Source organism: Colias philodice, chromosome 21 (genome assembly GCF_061535455.1).
Source record: "Colias philodice isolate Cphi_HAF_F1 chromosome 21, ilColPhil1 Martin Lab GWU primary, whole genome shotgun sequence".
NCBI classification, from domain to species: domain Eukaryota; kingdom Metazoa; phylum Arthropoda; class Insecta; order Lepidoptera; family Pieridae; genus Colias; species Colias philodice.
This window is the reverse complement of record NC_143106.1, coordinates 4,336,104-4,353,788: the sequence shown is the minus strand read 5'-3', so window position 1 is coordinate 4,353,788 and position 17,685 is coordinate 4,336,104. Positions and strand designations below refer to the sequence as shown.

At 32.3% G+C, this 17,685-nt stretch overlaps 1 protein-coding gene across 1 annotated transcript; it reads right to left on the bottom strand.

Annotated features, from left to right (window-relative positions):
- Positions 1-417: 417 nt before the first annotated feature.
- Positions 418-17,128, bottom strand: LOC149478813 (alpha-tocopherol transfer protein-like). Its single transcript, XM_089708467.1, has 6 exons — positions 16,896-17,128; positions 8,180-8,336; positions 5,753-5,870; positions 3,354-3,488; positions 2,533-2,746; positions 418-1,077 (listed from the first exon to the last, which is right to left on the bottom strand). The coding sequence occupies exons 1-6, from the start codon at positions 17,056-17,058 to the stop codon at positions 923-925; spliced, it is 942 nt and encodes a 313-aa protein (XP_089564593.1). The 5' UTR covers positions 17,059-17,128; the 3' UTR covers positions 418-922.
- Between the last annotated feature and the right edge of the window lie 557 nt (positions 17,129-17,685).

The following is a 17,685-nucleotide window of genomic DNA, read 5'->3' as shown; positions in this document are numbered from 1 at the left end:
TAACCATAAAAATTTAAGTTCGCAGGTTCAGTAGCCTAAGTGCTAGCGCATACATACAACTTTTAGTTGAACAAATATTTTACATACTGGCGCATACTGTCAACACGATAGTTGATCGATAAAAAAGTCAATAACTGTATCGATTCGCTCTTGATTTTAAAATTGGACAACTATCGATCACACGCTCATTGTGTATTGCAACATGATTGCAACGTATTGAAGTGCGCATAATATAATCGACTAAACAGTTGATCCGCAAGATTGCTTTTAAAACATGTGTAGAGAAAAAATACAAGCTCTAACATGGTCCTTATCACCGACACAAACGACTGTTATATTTGTTTGATAATAAAAAGAGGAACAAAGGAATTGGTTGATCTCTCAATTAATAATGTGGATCGTATACAATGAAACAAGTTTATAAATAAGAACTTTTATTTAGCTACTTATAATAATTAATTATATTAATTCAGTTGATGCAAATGTCGAATGGCTTAAGCCTACTTATACCTAATTACGTCACGCAAAACTAAAATACTTAATTATAAAAAAAACCGGCATTTAAACAACAGATTTTCATGTTTAATATTCTATTCCTTAAATGATGAGCAAATATAAAATATGTACCTAAGAATAATTTCAATCAATATACACGAATACCTACACGAATAAAATTAAAATATTCGACCGCTTGTAAGTTTGTTTATATTGGATAAACACAAAAACAAGTAAACGGATTTATAAAATGCTCCGTCCTTTAGAAAGCTACCTTTTCCTGCGTGGTATAAGCTGTTTTTTTTTTAGTTTTTATCCCGAGTCCAACCCGGGGCTCAGTCCTCTCTATTTAGGATGGCAAGCAAAACTTTAGAGTTAAAATAATAATATATAGAATATGCATATTTTTAAGAATGGCTTTATATATTTAATCTAGGCTTAAAACCCTGAAGGTTCCGGGCATGCCAGCGTAGTCCTCGTTAAATTTGACAGAAGGTCTGCAAGCTTCGTCGGTCTTTGCTGAGTTGATATCCCGTAGGTATTTTTTCAACTCTTCTCGGGATAATTCTTCCAGCCAGTCCTCTGTATTAGGAAATTTTATAAATTAATTAATAGGTTAGATTTAGACACAAATCAGTGCTATATAAGTATATTCTATTAACCCTAGAAGCCTAATCTATATAGAACGTACACAAAGCCTTAATATACGTCTCAGAGGCGTACACATATAAAAGCCCTTATTTTATGTATATTGTTTAATTATTATTGTTTTAATAAAGCGGAAATTTGAATTTGGGAAATAAACTAAAAATAAAACCACACTGTTATTAATTATAACTATAATCACAGTTGTTTATTACAACATAAAAAACAATATGCATAAATTGGAACAAAAAAATTAACTTCTTCAAAATCAACTAAAACATACATTATTTTTATAGAGTATCAATTTTTTTCACGTTAATTATATATTTTTAGATCAAACATTACATCTAACCAGACTTTAAAGGACTAGATTAACTTTAGGAACTGTCTACACATAAATCAACCTTGTGCTCGCCACACATAGTTTTTTTAACATTTCTTACACACAAATTTTGACATGCATGGTTGGATTAGTTTCTTCAGAGGGCCCAGATTCTTGTAATGATGCAACAAACTCAAACACCTCATTATTGTCGTCCTCGCTATGAACGTCGTTGATAATCTGGTCATCCACAACTTCGGAATTTGAATCCTCGTGAGAAGGACGTCTCCTCCGTTCAAAATTGCGATAATGTCGTCTTCATTTAATATATTGGACCGTGACATATTTATACCTGAAACAATTCCGAAAAAAGATATAAAATACACGAAAAACAATCAAAAGGAAAATCACTCAATCTTAGTTAAAAGTTACACAAAGCCTAAACATACGTCTCATAGGCGTGCAACACTTCGATAAATCAAAAATGGCGGGACTTACCTTAACGATACAGGCACCGTCCTCTAGCTCCCGTCGGCCACTGAGATAACTAAAGAGTACGACGCGCTAGCTTCAACCGTTAAAAAGAGACATCCAATATTCGAATTCTTGTACGCCTCGCAGGCGTAGATTAGGCTTCTAGGGTTAATAAAAAAGGGCTTCCAACTTTGTACTCGTTGCTAAATTAAAGTTATTTTCGAAATGTATATTGTAGCATGTTTTATAATATGAAAACAGTATTCCATATTATATTCATATTAATAATGGCTTGTGCATACTTCTTTGCGTACTATTGTAACTTCAATCTTATGAATAAAGAATTGCCTTTTTATGTACTAGCTATAGCCAGCCTTTTTATGTACTAGGTACACATCTACAGAATACAGAGTAACTTACATGTAAATGATAATAATCTATCTATGTAACAAAATTTATACTAATGTATAAATTTCTAATGGATAGAGACATGCTAGAATTATCTAACATCTGGTTTTAGGAAAAAAGATAAATCGTTAAAAAATCATAAATCGTTAAACGTTTACGTTTTTAAAATAATGGGATTAATATTTTACCGTGAATAGCTTTCAATGATTTCTCATAGCCACCAAACTCCTCAGGCAGGATATCTTTTCCAATAACTTCGTGAAGATCCTCACAAGACTTGTGCACGTAAATCCGACCACCTACTTTGGGTTTCAGTATTTGTTTCAGGAGAACTACTAGACCATCAATGAACTTAGACGCGGTTATAAGGTGGATCCCTTTGATTTTCATACCGTAGCCTTCCTGGAAATTTAAATATTGTTTAGTAAATATTGTTCTATGGTCAACGGACATAGTAGTTACGTCAATAATCTGATGATGGTTTTGTGGATATAAATAATTTCTGTGTATTAAAGGCAATAGGTATTATGGAGATTCTTTAATTCACGTGAAACAAATCTACTTTTATGAGAATGTAATGAAATAGTATAAGATTTCACTTATATATACTTGGTTGTAGTGGCACGACTTCTCTCTACCTTTACATAAGTTTATAGGTCAATAGGTTTAGAGAAATTTTATTTCAAATAATTTACAAGTAACTAACTCATTCTTAAATTTTAAAGTAATATAATAAGTAAACACTAACAAAAATAAAGTGCAGATGTGTATAGATTTAGTTTTGCAACAATATCATACTACGACGCTACGGTATGTACCTATGCAGTATTGCTGCGCTCCTTCGAAATGTTAACATTGCAATTCGTACTATAGTAACTAAAATATTATGTGCTATGTATTGGCAAATGACTAAACCATATTATCAATATTTATATCTAGAACGCCAAGTCATATAAGAATAATAAGATCCACTTGTGTTATCGATTTCTACATCTCTTTGAATACTTACAAGATAGATTGTCAAGGCGTGTCTCAGATCCATAGGATTAAGCTTAGTTAATAGATCCATCATGTTTATATCTGTAAAATCGACAACCAGCCTGTAGCCTGTGATGATGTCGTGGGCCTTTATATAATCTCCAATCTGCAAAAGCATTAAATCATACAATATAAGTAGGTAATATTAATCAATTGAAGTTCAACGCGTTTATTTATTTATTAATTCACTAGCTGTGCTCCGCGGTTTTACCCGCAGTGCTCCGCTCCTGTTGGTCTTAGCGAGATGATATTATTTAGCCTATTGACTTTCTCGATAAATTGGCTAACACCGAAAGAATTTTTCAAATCGGACCAGTAGTTCCCGAGATTAGTGCGTTCAAACAAACAAACTTTTCAGCTTTATAATATTAGTATAGATCAGTCTCGTTTAAAAGAACTTCTTATTCAGTTTCTGTTCTAGGTATGTAATAATAAAATCAAAACCATATATACCTACTGTTAGTCCATTGAAAAGTTACATTTGGGGTTGCATTTTTTAGAGGACGCAATTTTGTTTTTTTGAGGTGTAGAGGGGGTCAGTGTGAAGCTATCACCAAGTTTGTGGGGTCGCCACCCTTGTCCCACGGCCGCCGTCTTGAAAATAGCGGTTGAAATGGTTTTTACGATATATCTCTTAAACTATTTATTTGATAAAAAAAATTTGGTTACATTATTTGTTGCAAATTAAATTCTCTACAACTTTGGTCCAGTAACTTTTTGTCGTAGAACTATAAATAAATAAGTTATAAGTGAAAATGTTCAGAAATTAGAGATATTTGTTTTTCAATAAAACTTTTTTTTTTCATTTTACGAAGAAAAAATTTCAGACCATTTTTGTAGATTGTTTTTCGAGGAATAACTTTTATATACAACATTTTTTCATTAAGTAAATAGCTAAGGTTTTACACCGCTTCAAAGTGAGTACTGATTTTCAGTACTCTGAACTATACAGTATACTTATATAATGTGTGTACTAATAATAATTTGTCATCAGTAATTGTTTTTTTTTTGTTATTATAATATTTTTAATAATTAATTTTGCAATATTATTAATAATTAATTATTGAATCTTTTCCCCACCACCCAGGAGGTAGAGTCTGGAAGCGCGTTTTTTTTACGTCGAAAAGCAGGGCTGAAATGTTCTGCAGTGTGCTTCTATTGTTCTGGAGTATGGGAAAAGAGCCAATAGCCAATATATGTACAGTTAAGAGTACTGAAAAAAAGTACTCACTTCAGAGCGCTGTAAAACCTTAGTTTAAACGTAATGAAAAATGTTGTACATAAAAGTTGTTCCTCGAAAAATAATCTACAAAAATGGTTTGATATCATTTCTTCGTAAAATGATAAAAAAATGTTGTGTGGTTTTATGAAACCACGGTAAAAGTGAAACTGTTGGAACGGTTCCGAACACTGCTTTGTGTAGCGCATGTCGCGTGACGGTCGGCTGCCGAGTAGGTATACCTACTCGGCAGCCGCGATACACGCGACATGCGCTACACAGACCAAAAAGTTTGAGACGACGTAATAAAAGTTTCACTTTAAAAAGTTTTATTGAAATATATAAATAGCTCTAATTTCTGAACATTTTCGCTTATAACTTTTTTATTTATAGTTCTACGACGAAAAGTTACTGAACCAAAGTTGTAGAGAATTTAATTTGCAGCAAATAATGTTAACGATATTTTTTTATCAGATAAATAGTTTAAGAGATATATCGTAAAAACCATTTAAACCGCTATTTTCAAGATGGCGGCCGTGGGATAAGGGTGGCGACCCCACAATCCTGGTTTTAGCTTTACACTGACCCCCCCTACATATCAATAAAACAAAATTGCGTCCTCTTAAAAACGCAAGGTTAGGCCTAAAAAATGTAACATTTCAATGGACTATGTTGTAAATAAAATATTTAACCTTTTTTTCATAAGGTAAAAACAAATATAAAATAAATTACCGAAGCATGTCATAAGCTTAATTTACAATTGCAATAAAAGTGCTGTCTACGTATTATGATATTTTGCTGACTTGGTAGCCGAATAAAAATTGTACATACATAGTCTAGGCTATAATTTACGTGCATACTAAATTTTAGCGAAATCGCTACATTATTTTTTGCGTGAACACAAACATTTAAACATCCATCATAAGTATCCATCTATGCAAACTTTCGGATTCAAAAAGCTAGTCTGATAAATAACATAACGAAAAAAATGTTTAATATTTTAAAATTGTATTTAATTTCTAAATGCTTTTTGATTCATAAAATTCCCCAACAACTCGGTTAAATTCAAATTAATTCAATAATGATGTTGCCGAAACTCGCTCAAGTTTTACAAGAATAATTAAATTACAAATAAAATAAACAAGTTTTACCAAATATCCATATCTGAAGTAATTTGTTATCTGCGCTGTATCCGTTACATTCGCTGTGAGCTTCGATACGAATACTCTGTAATGCTCCTTAGTCAAATTCGGTAAAATTACCGGAGTACTGAAAAAAATATAAAAAAAAAATTATTGCGTAATATTTTCCTAATTAAACGACATTTAAGTTATAAAAATAAAAAGAAACACATTAAACATAATCAACATTTTTTCTTCGCATGATAATCTTAAAAAGTAAGCATTTTTTAAAACTTGAACTTTGAACGGATTATTTGCAAATCTTATCTTAATATATATATGTTACCGGAAATGTATGTAATCCGTCATTGTATACAATTCCTAGGAAATGTATATAATTCCTAAAATCGCACGGAAATGTGTGAAATAAATTATTTTATACACATTTCCTAGGAAATCTATACATTTCCTAAATAGCTATCGGAAATGTAAAACATTTAAGATATGAAATGTCGCAGGCAAATTGTATATTATAATCTGACCGTTTACAAACGGTCGGCATTTTGTAGTAACTATGCCGATCCTTGGTACAGTGGTTGACGCGTGAGCGTAGCACCGAGGGGTCCTGGGTTCAATTCCCGGTGGAGACGAAGAAAAAAAAAATATCTCGGTCTGGTAGGACACAGAAGGCTGATCACCTACTTGTCCCAAAAGAAAATCGATCAGTGAAACAGATATATGAATAATGCATCTGCCCCTTACCCCACTTGGGGACACGGGACTTCACTTTTCTTTATGCCGATAATTCGTAATCAGAAATTTTTGGTTTGGATAAGGGGGTGGGTTAGGTTAGGTTCGTGTTTTTTAAAACTACACAGAAATAGGAGCCCCACGAAGTGGGGCTCCGTCGGCTCGCGACCTTTTTTTTGTAGAATTTTGGAAAAAGACGAATTTTCGGCATATTAAAACAGCTAGCCGTAATGTAATAGGACGAGGGGACTGATTACTTGCCAAATGAAAATTTGATTTTATAAGAATAAATATAAGTTGATTTTGTGATATTTACGTTAAAAGTTAGATAGTTGATTTTTAAAATGTTAATTAGTAAGATAATAATATGAACATAATATTATTACAATTTTATGGTATGACTGTTACCCGATTGTATCAATAAGAGCTATAATAAAAAAAAATAACAACGTGTTTTATTACAGAAAGCATTTACTTTACACATTTCCTAATACGATATTGGAATTGTATACAATTCTTAGGAAGATTATACATTTCCTAGGATATGCATGCATTAAATAGTTTTTTAAACAATATTTTATACATTTCCTAAATGGTATCGGAATTGTACACATTTCCTAGGAATTGTATACAATTCCTTGATTTCATACATTTCCGGTAACATATATATAAATCTCGTGTCACAATGTTTGTCCTCAATGGACTCCTAAACCACTTAACCGATTATAATAAAATTCGCACACCATGTGCAGTTCGATTCAACTTCAAAGTTACATGTAGGTACCACAACAGAGTAATCTTATATCTTATCTTCTTATATATAAAATTCTCGTGTCACAATGTTAGTCTGCATACTCCTCCGAAACGGGTGTACCGATTCTCATGAAATTTTCTGTGCATATCGGGTAAGTCTGAGAATCGGCCAACATCTATTTTTCATATGTACCACGGGCGAAGCCGGGGCGGACCGCTAGTAATAATATACTACGTACCACGGGCGAAGCCGGGAGGGACCGCTAGTAATATATTAAATTTAATTCCCAACAACTTTCTTGGGACCTCGATAAACTGAACAAGGAAGTAAATTGAACAAAAATTTAATTTAATATAGACGGAAATTAAAAGGAATATTCCGGTATATTTTCGTAAACCACATCTACAATTAATGCGTAATGAGTTCCTTATTTATATTAATATATACAAAATAACGAACATGTGGGCGAATAATTATGTATATATGTATGGTAATAGGCTCCAGAATTTTATATTTGATAAGTCTTAAAGTCAAGGCTATATATACTTTTGAACAAAATAATATCATTGACTCGTGTGAAATCCGCTTTTACTCATAACCTTTTTCGGTTGATGACGTCACAAACCCTATTACCTTCGTTGCATAACAGGTTATTGCTTTTGCACATTCTGTGCGAAATTTTGTAAGAGAAAGTAGACTGTATTAATTATTTTAATTTTGTAAATTTATACCAAGTAAGTAGGTGGTACTTCATTTAATTAAAACATTTTCTACGCAATAAATAGGTACGTATAATTTATATTATGCACGTCAAAAAAACATGTAAAAAATTAACAATAGAACATGAGCGCGGGATTTTTTGAAACAATTTCCCATGTCTAAATAATGCGTATTAACAAAGTACAATAAAAAAAACCCCGTTATTTATTGGAAATTCCCTTAAAATTACTTACGTTACTTCGAATACATCTTTAAAATCATTTCTGACATCGATAACGCCAAAACACTGAGGCAATAGCGTCCTCAGGGTGCACATTCTATCGATGTATTGTTTTGCCTTCTCAATCGAGCCCTTTCCCTCCAAGATTGTTGAGCGCAGGTATCCATCAGCTGTAAATTGAGAAAATCGTTTCATTATGTATGTAATTATTGCAAGGTTCAATTTAGCTTGCACTTGAAGTTTTTATTCAATAGAATACAAATATTGTCGTTTTTAAATTAAAGTGAGCTTATTATAATCTGAGCTTTCTAGAAGTTCTGGCCAAAGATCTCAAGAAATACCGATCTCAATAAATAAATAATAATACATAATATGTTAGTATTTTGTGTTCCTTTTTAGGGTTCCGTAGCCAAAATGGCAAAAACGGAACCCTTATAGTTTCGTCATGTCCGTCTGTCCGTCTGTCCGTCTGTCCGTCTGTCACAGCCGATTTACTCGGAAACTATAAGTACTACAGTGATGAAATTTGATGGGAATATGTGTTGTATGAACCGCTACAAAAATATGACACTAAATAGTAAAAAAAAGAATTGGGGGTGGGGCCCCCCATACATGTAACTGAGGGATGAAATTTTTTTTTTCGATGTACATACCCGTGTGGGGTATCAATGGAAAGGTCTTTTAAAATGATATAAAGTTTTCTAAAAAACATTTTTCTTAAAGTGAACGGTTTTTGAGATATCAGCTCTCAAAGTCGTAAAAAGTATGTCCCCCCCCCTCTATTTTTATAACTACGGGGTATAAAATTCTAAAAAAAATAGAGGTGATGCATGCTAATTAACTCTTTCAACGATTTTTGGTTTGATCAAAGTATCTCTTATAGTTTTTGAGATAGGTTGATTTAACTGTAATTTATTATATTTGCTGCTACGGAACCCTTTGTGCGCGAGCCCGACTCGCACTTGGCCGGTTTTTTCTTTAATAGTTTTTGTTTCCTTGCGCAGTGTTATTTTATTTTGCTAATTGTTAATTATTATTTGTTTGTTTTTACAAAAAATATCTAACATGTTGAAAAATAAATGACGCAGCGTTTAAATGAGATCGATTCTAATTTAATGTTCTAAAATGAAATATTTATTTTTTCATAAATGCGTAGGTAATAACTAATAATGTTATTACATCAGCTATGTCATCATTTAATATTATTGTTTGGTGTTTCTATTTAAATAGCAACACAATATTTGCATTAGCAAATATGATTCGTAGTAAACAACACCTAATTCTATTATACAAATGAACCGACGATATTATTTTTTATTATGACAGCTTGCATATTGTTATGACTTATGATAACGGATAAGTAATACATTTTTGCAAGCACTAACTGCCACTAATTTGCTACAGAGTAAACAGGCTTTCTTCGTTATTATTTCGTTGCGACATCTTCAAACATTGTATAACATATTATTATATGTTATACAATGTTATATGTTATATATTATATATAATAGCACCTTGCTCACATGCTTGAGACACCACTAGAAGATAACCATTATAATTATAAAATAGTTTAATTTGTACTCCGTCAAAAACTATGAGAGAAGGCGCTGTTTATGTTTTACTAGCTGTGCCTCGCGGTTTCACCCGCATTGCTCCGCTCCTGTTGGTCTTAGGGAGATGATATTATATAGCCCTAAAATTTTCTCGATAAATGGGCTATAAGAAACTGAAAGAATTTTTCAAATCGGACCAGTTGCTCCTGAGATTAGCGCGTTCAAACAAACAAACAAACTCTTCAGCTTTATAATATTAGTATAGATTCGTTCCCTTAGCAGCTACTACGTATCAGGACATTATTTTGTCAGATATTCGAAAAATAATCTTTTTCTGAAAAAGTATCCTGATACCGGAATAAAGAGATCAGCCTCTGTATCATAATGTCTTAAAGCAATATTATTTCGTTTAGCGCCATCATTTTCCCGCCCTGGAAATAACACTGCTTAAAGACATCATGGGGGTTACCAGATCACAATAAGTAAGTGTCCATAGTGTAAAAGGCTCTAAAAATAAGGGGATTTTCCAAAGCACCAATTATTGTTTTTCCCCGGTCTGGCTGTTTATAATTGATAATGTAATAATTTCTTTATTATAATCTAGAAAATATAATATAACAGAATATCACATTTTCCTTGTTTGCGTTTTTTCACTCACGACTATAATAATATGGCAAATTTTATTTATAACATATACAAAAAAGAGCCTATAATTATGATTTATGAGTATATGGTCAACAACAATCGGGTTACCAACATTATTTTTCCAATAAAATTCGATTATTTTTCCAATTTTGAACATCTCCTCGACCTTTTTTCTCCACAATATGATCATATTATCCTTATGGGTGACTTTAACACGTGCTTATTAAAAGGCGATAGCCGTAGTAAGAAGTTACTCTCCCTCCTCAACTCCCACAGTCTCCAGGCCCTCCCGCTCAACCCTACCCATTTCTTTCCCGGCTGTAACCCCTCTCTCCTTGATTTGCTTATTGTCTCTTCTCCTTATTTTGTATCTAAGCACGGTCAATGTCCTGCCGATGCCTTTTCCTTCCATGACCTCATCTATGTGTCCTATAACCTTCGTCCTCCCAAATTTAAACCCTCCAAGGTCATGCTGCGTAATTTTGCTGGAATTGATCTTAGTCAGCTATCTGCTGATGCAAAAAGCTGTGATTGGCAGGGTATCGTCGATGCCGAGACCGTTGATAGGAAGATTAGCTTATTTAATAACCTTATTATTAGCTTATATGATAAACACGCGCCTTCTCGACCTGTTAAGAGAAAACATACACCAGCTCCTTGGATATCACCGGACCTTAAATCTCTCTTAAACAGGAAGACTAGAGCAAAGGCCAAATACAAATCTGCTAAAACGGACGATGCCAGGGAAAAATACAAATCAATACGTAATCGTTGCAACATATTGTGTAGAGACGCACAACGACGCCATATTCACGCATCTGTCGAGAACGGCGACAACCTCAAAATATGGAACTTTCTAAAATGCCTGGGAGTTGGTAAATCACCCCTTCAAACCTCTTCTAACGTTAATATAGATCTTTTAAATCAACATTTTTCATCTGCAGTTAATATTAATAATACTTTAAAGCAACTCACTTTAGATAACCTTTCTTCATTTCCAACTCCAGAATTTCCTCCGTTCTGTTTTAGTCAACTCACCGATTGTGATGTTAAGAAAAGCATATTATCCATCACCTCTAACGCTGCCGGCTGTGATCTTGTGAGTCGTAGAATGCTTATTCCTATCCTCGATATAATTATCCCTACCATTACACATATCCTCAATTTCTCTCTTTCTTCTGGAACCTTCCCTGAATGTTGGAAATCTGCTCATATTATACCTTTACCTAAAAAATCCAATCCCAAATTATTATCCGACTACCGCCCTATTTCTATTTTACCGTTCCTGTCAAAGGTCTTAGAGCGCCTTATCCATCAACAATTAACCACTTTCCTTAACCTAAATAATATCCTGAGTCCTTTTCAATCTGGGTTCCGCTCCGGTCATAGCACCACTACGGCTCTAGTCAAGGTAGCAGACGACATTCGTGCAGGGATGGATAATAAGAAGCTCACAGTTCTCACTCTTCTCGATTTCAGCAATGCTTTTAACACCGTTGATTTTGACATACTGCTGAGTTTGCTGCGTTTGATTAACATCCCAACTTCGGTGATTGACTGGTTTCATAACTACCTGCGTGGCCGACGGCAGCGCGTCCTTATGGGTGAAACTCACTCTTCTTGGGCCGCTGTCACAGCCGGTGTGCCGCAGGGTGGCGTGTTGTCACCTCTCCTTTTTTTCTATTTTTATAAATTCTCTAACATCTCGTTTATCTTCGCTCTACCATATGTATGCTGACGACTTGCAAATTTATACCCAGGCATCCGTTACTAACTTACCTAGTGCTATTCATTTTACCAACGCTGAGCTTGCAACTGTGGTCAAATGGTGCGATGAGTACGGTCTTAAAATCAATCCTGCAAAAAGTCAAGTCATCATTATAGGAAGTCCGTATCTCATCTCTGAAATTGACTGGGGTGCTTTGCCTAGTATCATACTTGGTGGTGTTACCATCCCATATAGCAAAGTTGTTAAAAATTTAGGTGTTACCTTTGACCAAACACTTTCCTGGTCTCATCACATACAAGAGATAAGTCGAAAGGTGTACGCAGCATGTGGTTCTCTACGGCGTCTGCGAAACTTTTTGCCAATTCCAACAAAAATTATGTTAGCGCAATCCCTCCTTTTCCCTATCCTCGATTACGCGGATGCGTGCTTTCCTGACCTTACAGTTGAGAGCATGGAGAAACTTGAGCGTCTACAAAATCTTCTAATACGATTTATCTTTGGCCTTCGGAAATTCGACCATGTATCTTTATATCGTAGACGTCTCAAGTGGCTCCCCATTCGCATGCGACGTAATCTCCATTACCTTCAATTATTATACCGTATCCTTTTCGATCCCATCACTCCTTCCTACCTTAAGAATAACTTTTCATTTCTACACTGTGAAAACTACTCTCTTCGATCCGTTGACAGACTTATTTTGTGTACCCCATCTCGACACACACACTTCTTTGGTGATTCTTTTACTGCCACTGCTGTTAAGCTATGGAACTCCTTACCACTAAAGATAAGACTTGCTCCCTCTTTACCCTCATTTAAAAACCTTGTTCGGAAACATTTCTTTTTATCAGCCTTTAATTCGGAATAGTATATTTATTATATGTATTTACATTTATTAGTATTATAGAATATATTTTTTATACTTTATGTAGTTTTATGTATGTATTATCATTAATTATTTATTTATTTGTCTATTATAATACATATATTGTATATATATTATGTAAGGTTATTTATAGTATAGTTATTATACATGTATGTATAGTTATTTATATGTGCATAATATAATGTACTTTTTGTGTAAGTATCATAGTTACTTTTTTTTTATTTTCATGTTTATATTTAAATTCTAATTTTATTTACAAAATTTTATTTACTAAATATTTCGCTTTTTTACCGTTTGGTTGCCTGGCAGAGATCACTGCTTAGTGATAAGGCCGCCGATTGTACTACATCTTTCTTGTACCATATTTTCTTTTTATTGTTTCCTATTTTTAAGTGAATGTATTACAATAAAGTGTAATAAATAAATAAAAATAATATAATGTTTTGTTTTAAATTCTGCATGAAAGTACCTAATCATAGGCATGCAGATGCAGATATTTGCTTCGGAAATTAATCATAAATATATTACGCTTTTCTTCCATTTTATTACATTGCTTTAGTTCATGAATATTCAATATGTATAAAATTTAAATTACTACTACCTATGTTAATAAAAATATATGCGGGTATAATTCATCATTTGTTTTAATTATGCATTGTTAGGTACTTTTTTAATTATATTGCATTTATTATCATTTTATGAATGAGAAAAAGAATAAATTTAATAAAAACTGTGTAGTTTGGTAACAAAAAATAAACAAAATCATCCAAATAGACGAATAAAAACTTTTGAATTGACTTAAAATAAAAATTATGAATAGTTTTTTTAATAATATATTAATTAATTAGTGAAATATTTTATATTCAAATAAAATATTGTATCGCCTTTTTAATGTTGATTTACCTAGCCACTTCATCTAATTACTTTTAAATCTTTGCAAAGTATATTCTTGCTTTCAATATAAATTAAAATTGTCAATTTTTATCAGAGCATTATTTTGGATATACCTATTAAAAAATAATGAATAAATCGCTATAATTCATTAATTTCTAAATGAAAGAGGCATTAGGCACAAGAAATCCTACTAATATTATATGCGAAAGTTTGTATGTTTGTTTGTTACTCCTTCGTGTAAAAACTACAGAACCGATTTTCATGAAATTTGGCTCACATAATATAGAAGGTAACTTTGATTAACAGATATAATAGTTTTTATCCCGAAAATCCCACGGAAACGGAAACAACGCGAGTTTTCTTTTGACAACGCGGACGAAGGTGCGGGCGAAGAGCTAGCTAGTCATTCAAATAAATAGGATATTAAGTATTAATTGTTATTATAACATATTTGACTACATATTCAAAAAAATTGAATTCACACTGACAACTGACAATATTTTGGCTTATAATATCACATAGCATACAAACACCTTTTATTCATATATACGTGTGAAAAGCTTGTATCGTCAAGCTAATACTCGAAAAGGATATCACGAATTAATTATTGGGCCTCTTTTACATAAATCGATATATTATCACTCATTAAGTTGCCTAGCAACGGTGGAAAGGTCTAGAATGTTCTTATAATTTCAACAAATAAGAACGTTGCTAGGCAAACTCAGATAGATATTGGAGATCTTATATACAAGAATATTCCATTGAAAAGTTACATTTGGGGTTGCATTTTTTAGAGGACGCAATTTTATTTTTTTGATGTGTGGAAAGGTCTAGAATGTTCTTATAATTTCAACAAATAAGAACGTTGCTAGGCAAACTCAGATAGATATTGGAGATCTTATATACAAGAATATTCCATTGAAAAGTTACATTTGGGGTTGCATTTTTTAGAGGACGCAATTTTATTTTTTTGATGTGTAGGGGGGTTCAGTGTGAAGCTATCACCAAGTTTGTGGGGTCGCCACCCTTGTCCCACGGCCGCCATCTTGAAAATAGCGGTTGATATGGTTTTTACGATATATCTCTTTAACTATTTATCTGATAAAAAAATTGTTAGCATTATTTCAACATTAATATAAAAAACACTTATTGCAGGAGTTTGAGTTCCAACCTTAGTTGTGTGATGGTTATTCACTGTCATTAGGTTTTACACATTATGTAGGTATACTATCTATCTATCTATATTATTACGTATTATTATTTTTATTTAAACCTTAACATTTATCCATTAATATTAAGTTAAATTATTATAATTATGTATTTTATTCAATAAGCTTATTATATGTAAATATATTTATATATGTATATAATATATATAATATCTATCTATGAACGTACTGCCGCTCCAATCGCTTCAGAGAGGGGCCACTGAAAATCAGCGTTGCAACTATATTGCAACTTATGCTGAGTTGGCCTGAGTACCTGACTTGGCTCCACTTTTCGGCTTCATTTTATTTTATTTTACTCTTTCATTTATTATAATTGTATTGTTTTGTTTCATGTTGTGTTGTTTTAATTTTAATTAAGTATTGTATTCTGTGTCAATTGTGTTTGTTATTATTTTGGAGTCAAATAAATGATCTTTCTTTCTTTCTTTCAATATTATTAATAATTAATTATTGACTGAACTGACTTGAAGTCTGGAAGCGCGTTTTTTTTACGTCGAAAAGCAGGGCTGAAATGTTCTGCAGTGTGCTTCCATTGTTCTGGAGTCTGGGAAAAGAGCCAATAGCCATTATAGGTATGTATAGTTAGGAGTACTGACAAATAGTACTCACTTCAGAGCGCTGTAAAACCTTAGCTATTGACGTAATGAAAAAATGTTGTATATAAAAGTTGTTCCTCGAAAAACAATCTACAAAAATGGTCTGATATCATTTCTTCGTAAAATGATAAAAAAAAGTTTTATTGAAAAATATAAAAAGCTCTAATTTCTGAACGTTTTCGCTTATAACTTTTTTATTTATAGTTCTACGACAAAAAGTTACTGGACAAAGTTGTAGAAAATTTAATTTGCAACAAATAATGCTAACAATTTTTTTATCAGATAAATAGTTTAAGAGATATACCGTAAAAACCATTTCAACCGCTATTTTCAAGATGGCGGCCGTGGGACAAGGGTGGCAACCCCACAAACTTGGTTTTAGCTACTCACTGACCCCCCCTACACATCAAAAACATAAAATTGCGTCCTCTAAAAAATGCAAGGTTAGGCCTAAAAAATGTAACATTTCAATGGAGTAGAAAGTTTAAAAAAAGGAGAACTCAGGCACAGCTAGTAATTTTTGTTGTCTCAACTATTATTCGTTGATCCTTGTAGGTTCGATTTTTAGAGATAAAGTTGTTGAATGATGTATAGATAATTATTCAATTTGCTTAAATCAACAAATTCGTTCTTATAAATATTAACGAGCTAAAAACGAGTAAAATCTCTACACTTTAGACAGAAATAAAGATAAATGAATGGGTCTATCGAGGTGGGTTTTTAATTGAAATACAATCGAATTTGGACAACATTTTAATAATTAATATGAGTGGTCGAGTCGAATAAAATATAAAATAATTGTCCTATGATTTCGTCTACATAAATTTTCTTTTTATAATATTCTATCTATAAACCAACGATTTCAAAAGTAACTGTTACAAACTTGTCTTAAATATTTTAATCGCAAATCTGATTTTCTTGTTGAATAGAACTTGTAACATGTAATTATTTAAGCAAGATCCGAATAGATAATTTTCTTGATTTCTCCATTTTAAATAAGTGTTACCTCACTTTATTAAATAACATGCAATTAAAATTATTAACTAAATACAATATAATCACGAACTGTCTTGTGCCTTTTCTTTTTGAGCCTTATTCCAATCCATCACCGAAAGATAGTTATTATTAAAATAATATATATAATAATATCCATTCCCGAATTAAATTATTAAATTAAAATAATATAAAAAAAATACTCACTGAAGTCAGTCCTAGTAAAATGCGGTTGTTTCTTAACCCATTCCCGTAATATTTTGATAGACTCCTCCATAGCTCCCGGCTTGTCCAAATTATATTCTTTAAGAATAACATCGGTTGAATCGGGACGAAGGTGCAACAAAGTATTTTTGGGCTTGAACTGCATTTTAATGGATAATTACTTCTTAAAAGTATAACCTCTCGCTACGAAGGCGTATTGTAAACTGCTTGCAAAGTATCGCGGTGTTAAACATCAAAATAAAACAGGTCAGGATTTTTGTGTACATTTCATTAATAAGGAAGCTGTACGAAGTGATACTATATTAAAACTGTAACAAAGAGTTTTATATTACGCATACAGTGCACTTTGATTGTCGTATTCATAATATCGCTGCGTATTATAAAATGTATGTAACTTTCCTCTTGTATTATTTTTAATTTTGACGCACGATATATTTTATTAATTCTATATAATATGAGCAGTGATTGTCTCAAAGAGCCTTTCATAGAGTTGTACAAAAGTACAAAAGCAATGTCTTTTAAACAGATATGATATACGTTATATTACAATCACATCTTCGAGTATTTATCTGTGTTACATCGATGCTAAGCAGAATTATTATTAAAATAACAAAAGTTTTAGGATAAGTCAAATAATATGTTTGTAGAGTATTTAATATAGAACTTAAATATTTTGATGACGTGTTTTATGACGTCCACGTGCGTGTATGTTACTTTTAAATCGTCTTTCAATATTAAAATATCTATATATAAAAAATCTATACCAGATTAA

Bases quoted from the DNA above. Each gene is read 5' to 3' on its own strand.
- LOC149478813 (XM_089708467.1), bottom strand. From the start codon at position 17,058: ATGCAGTTCAAGCCCAAAAATACTTTGTTGCACCTTCGTCCCGATTCA. The intron at 5,871-8,179 runs GTAAGTAATTTT...TATTTTTTTCAG, and splicing joins AAAGATGTATTCGAAGTAAC to TACTCCGGTAATTTTACCGA. The intron at 3,489-5,752 runs GTAAAACTTGTT...ATGCTTTTGCAG, and splicing joins ACTTCAGATATGGATATTTG to ATTGGAGATTATATAAAGGC.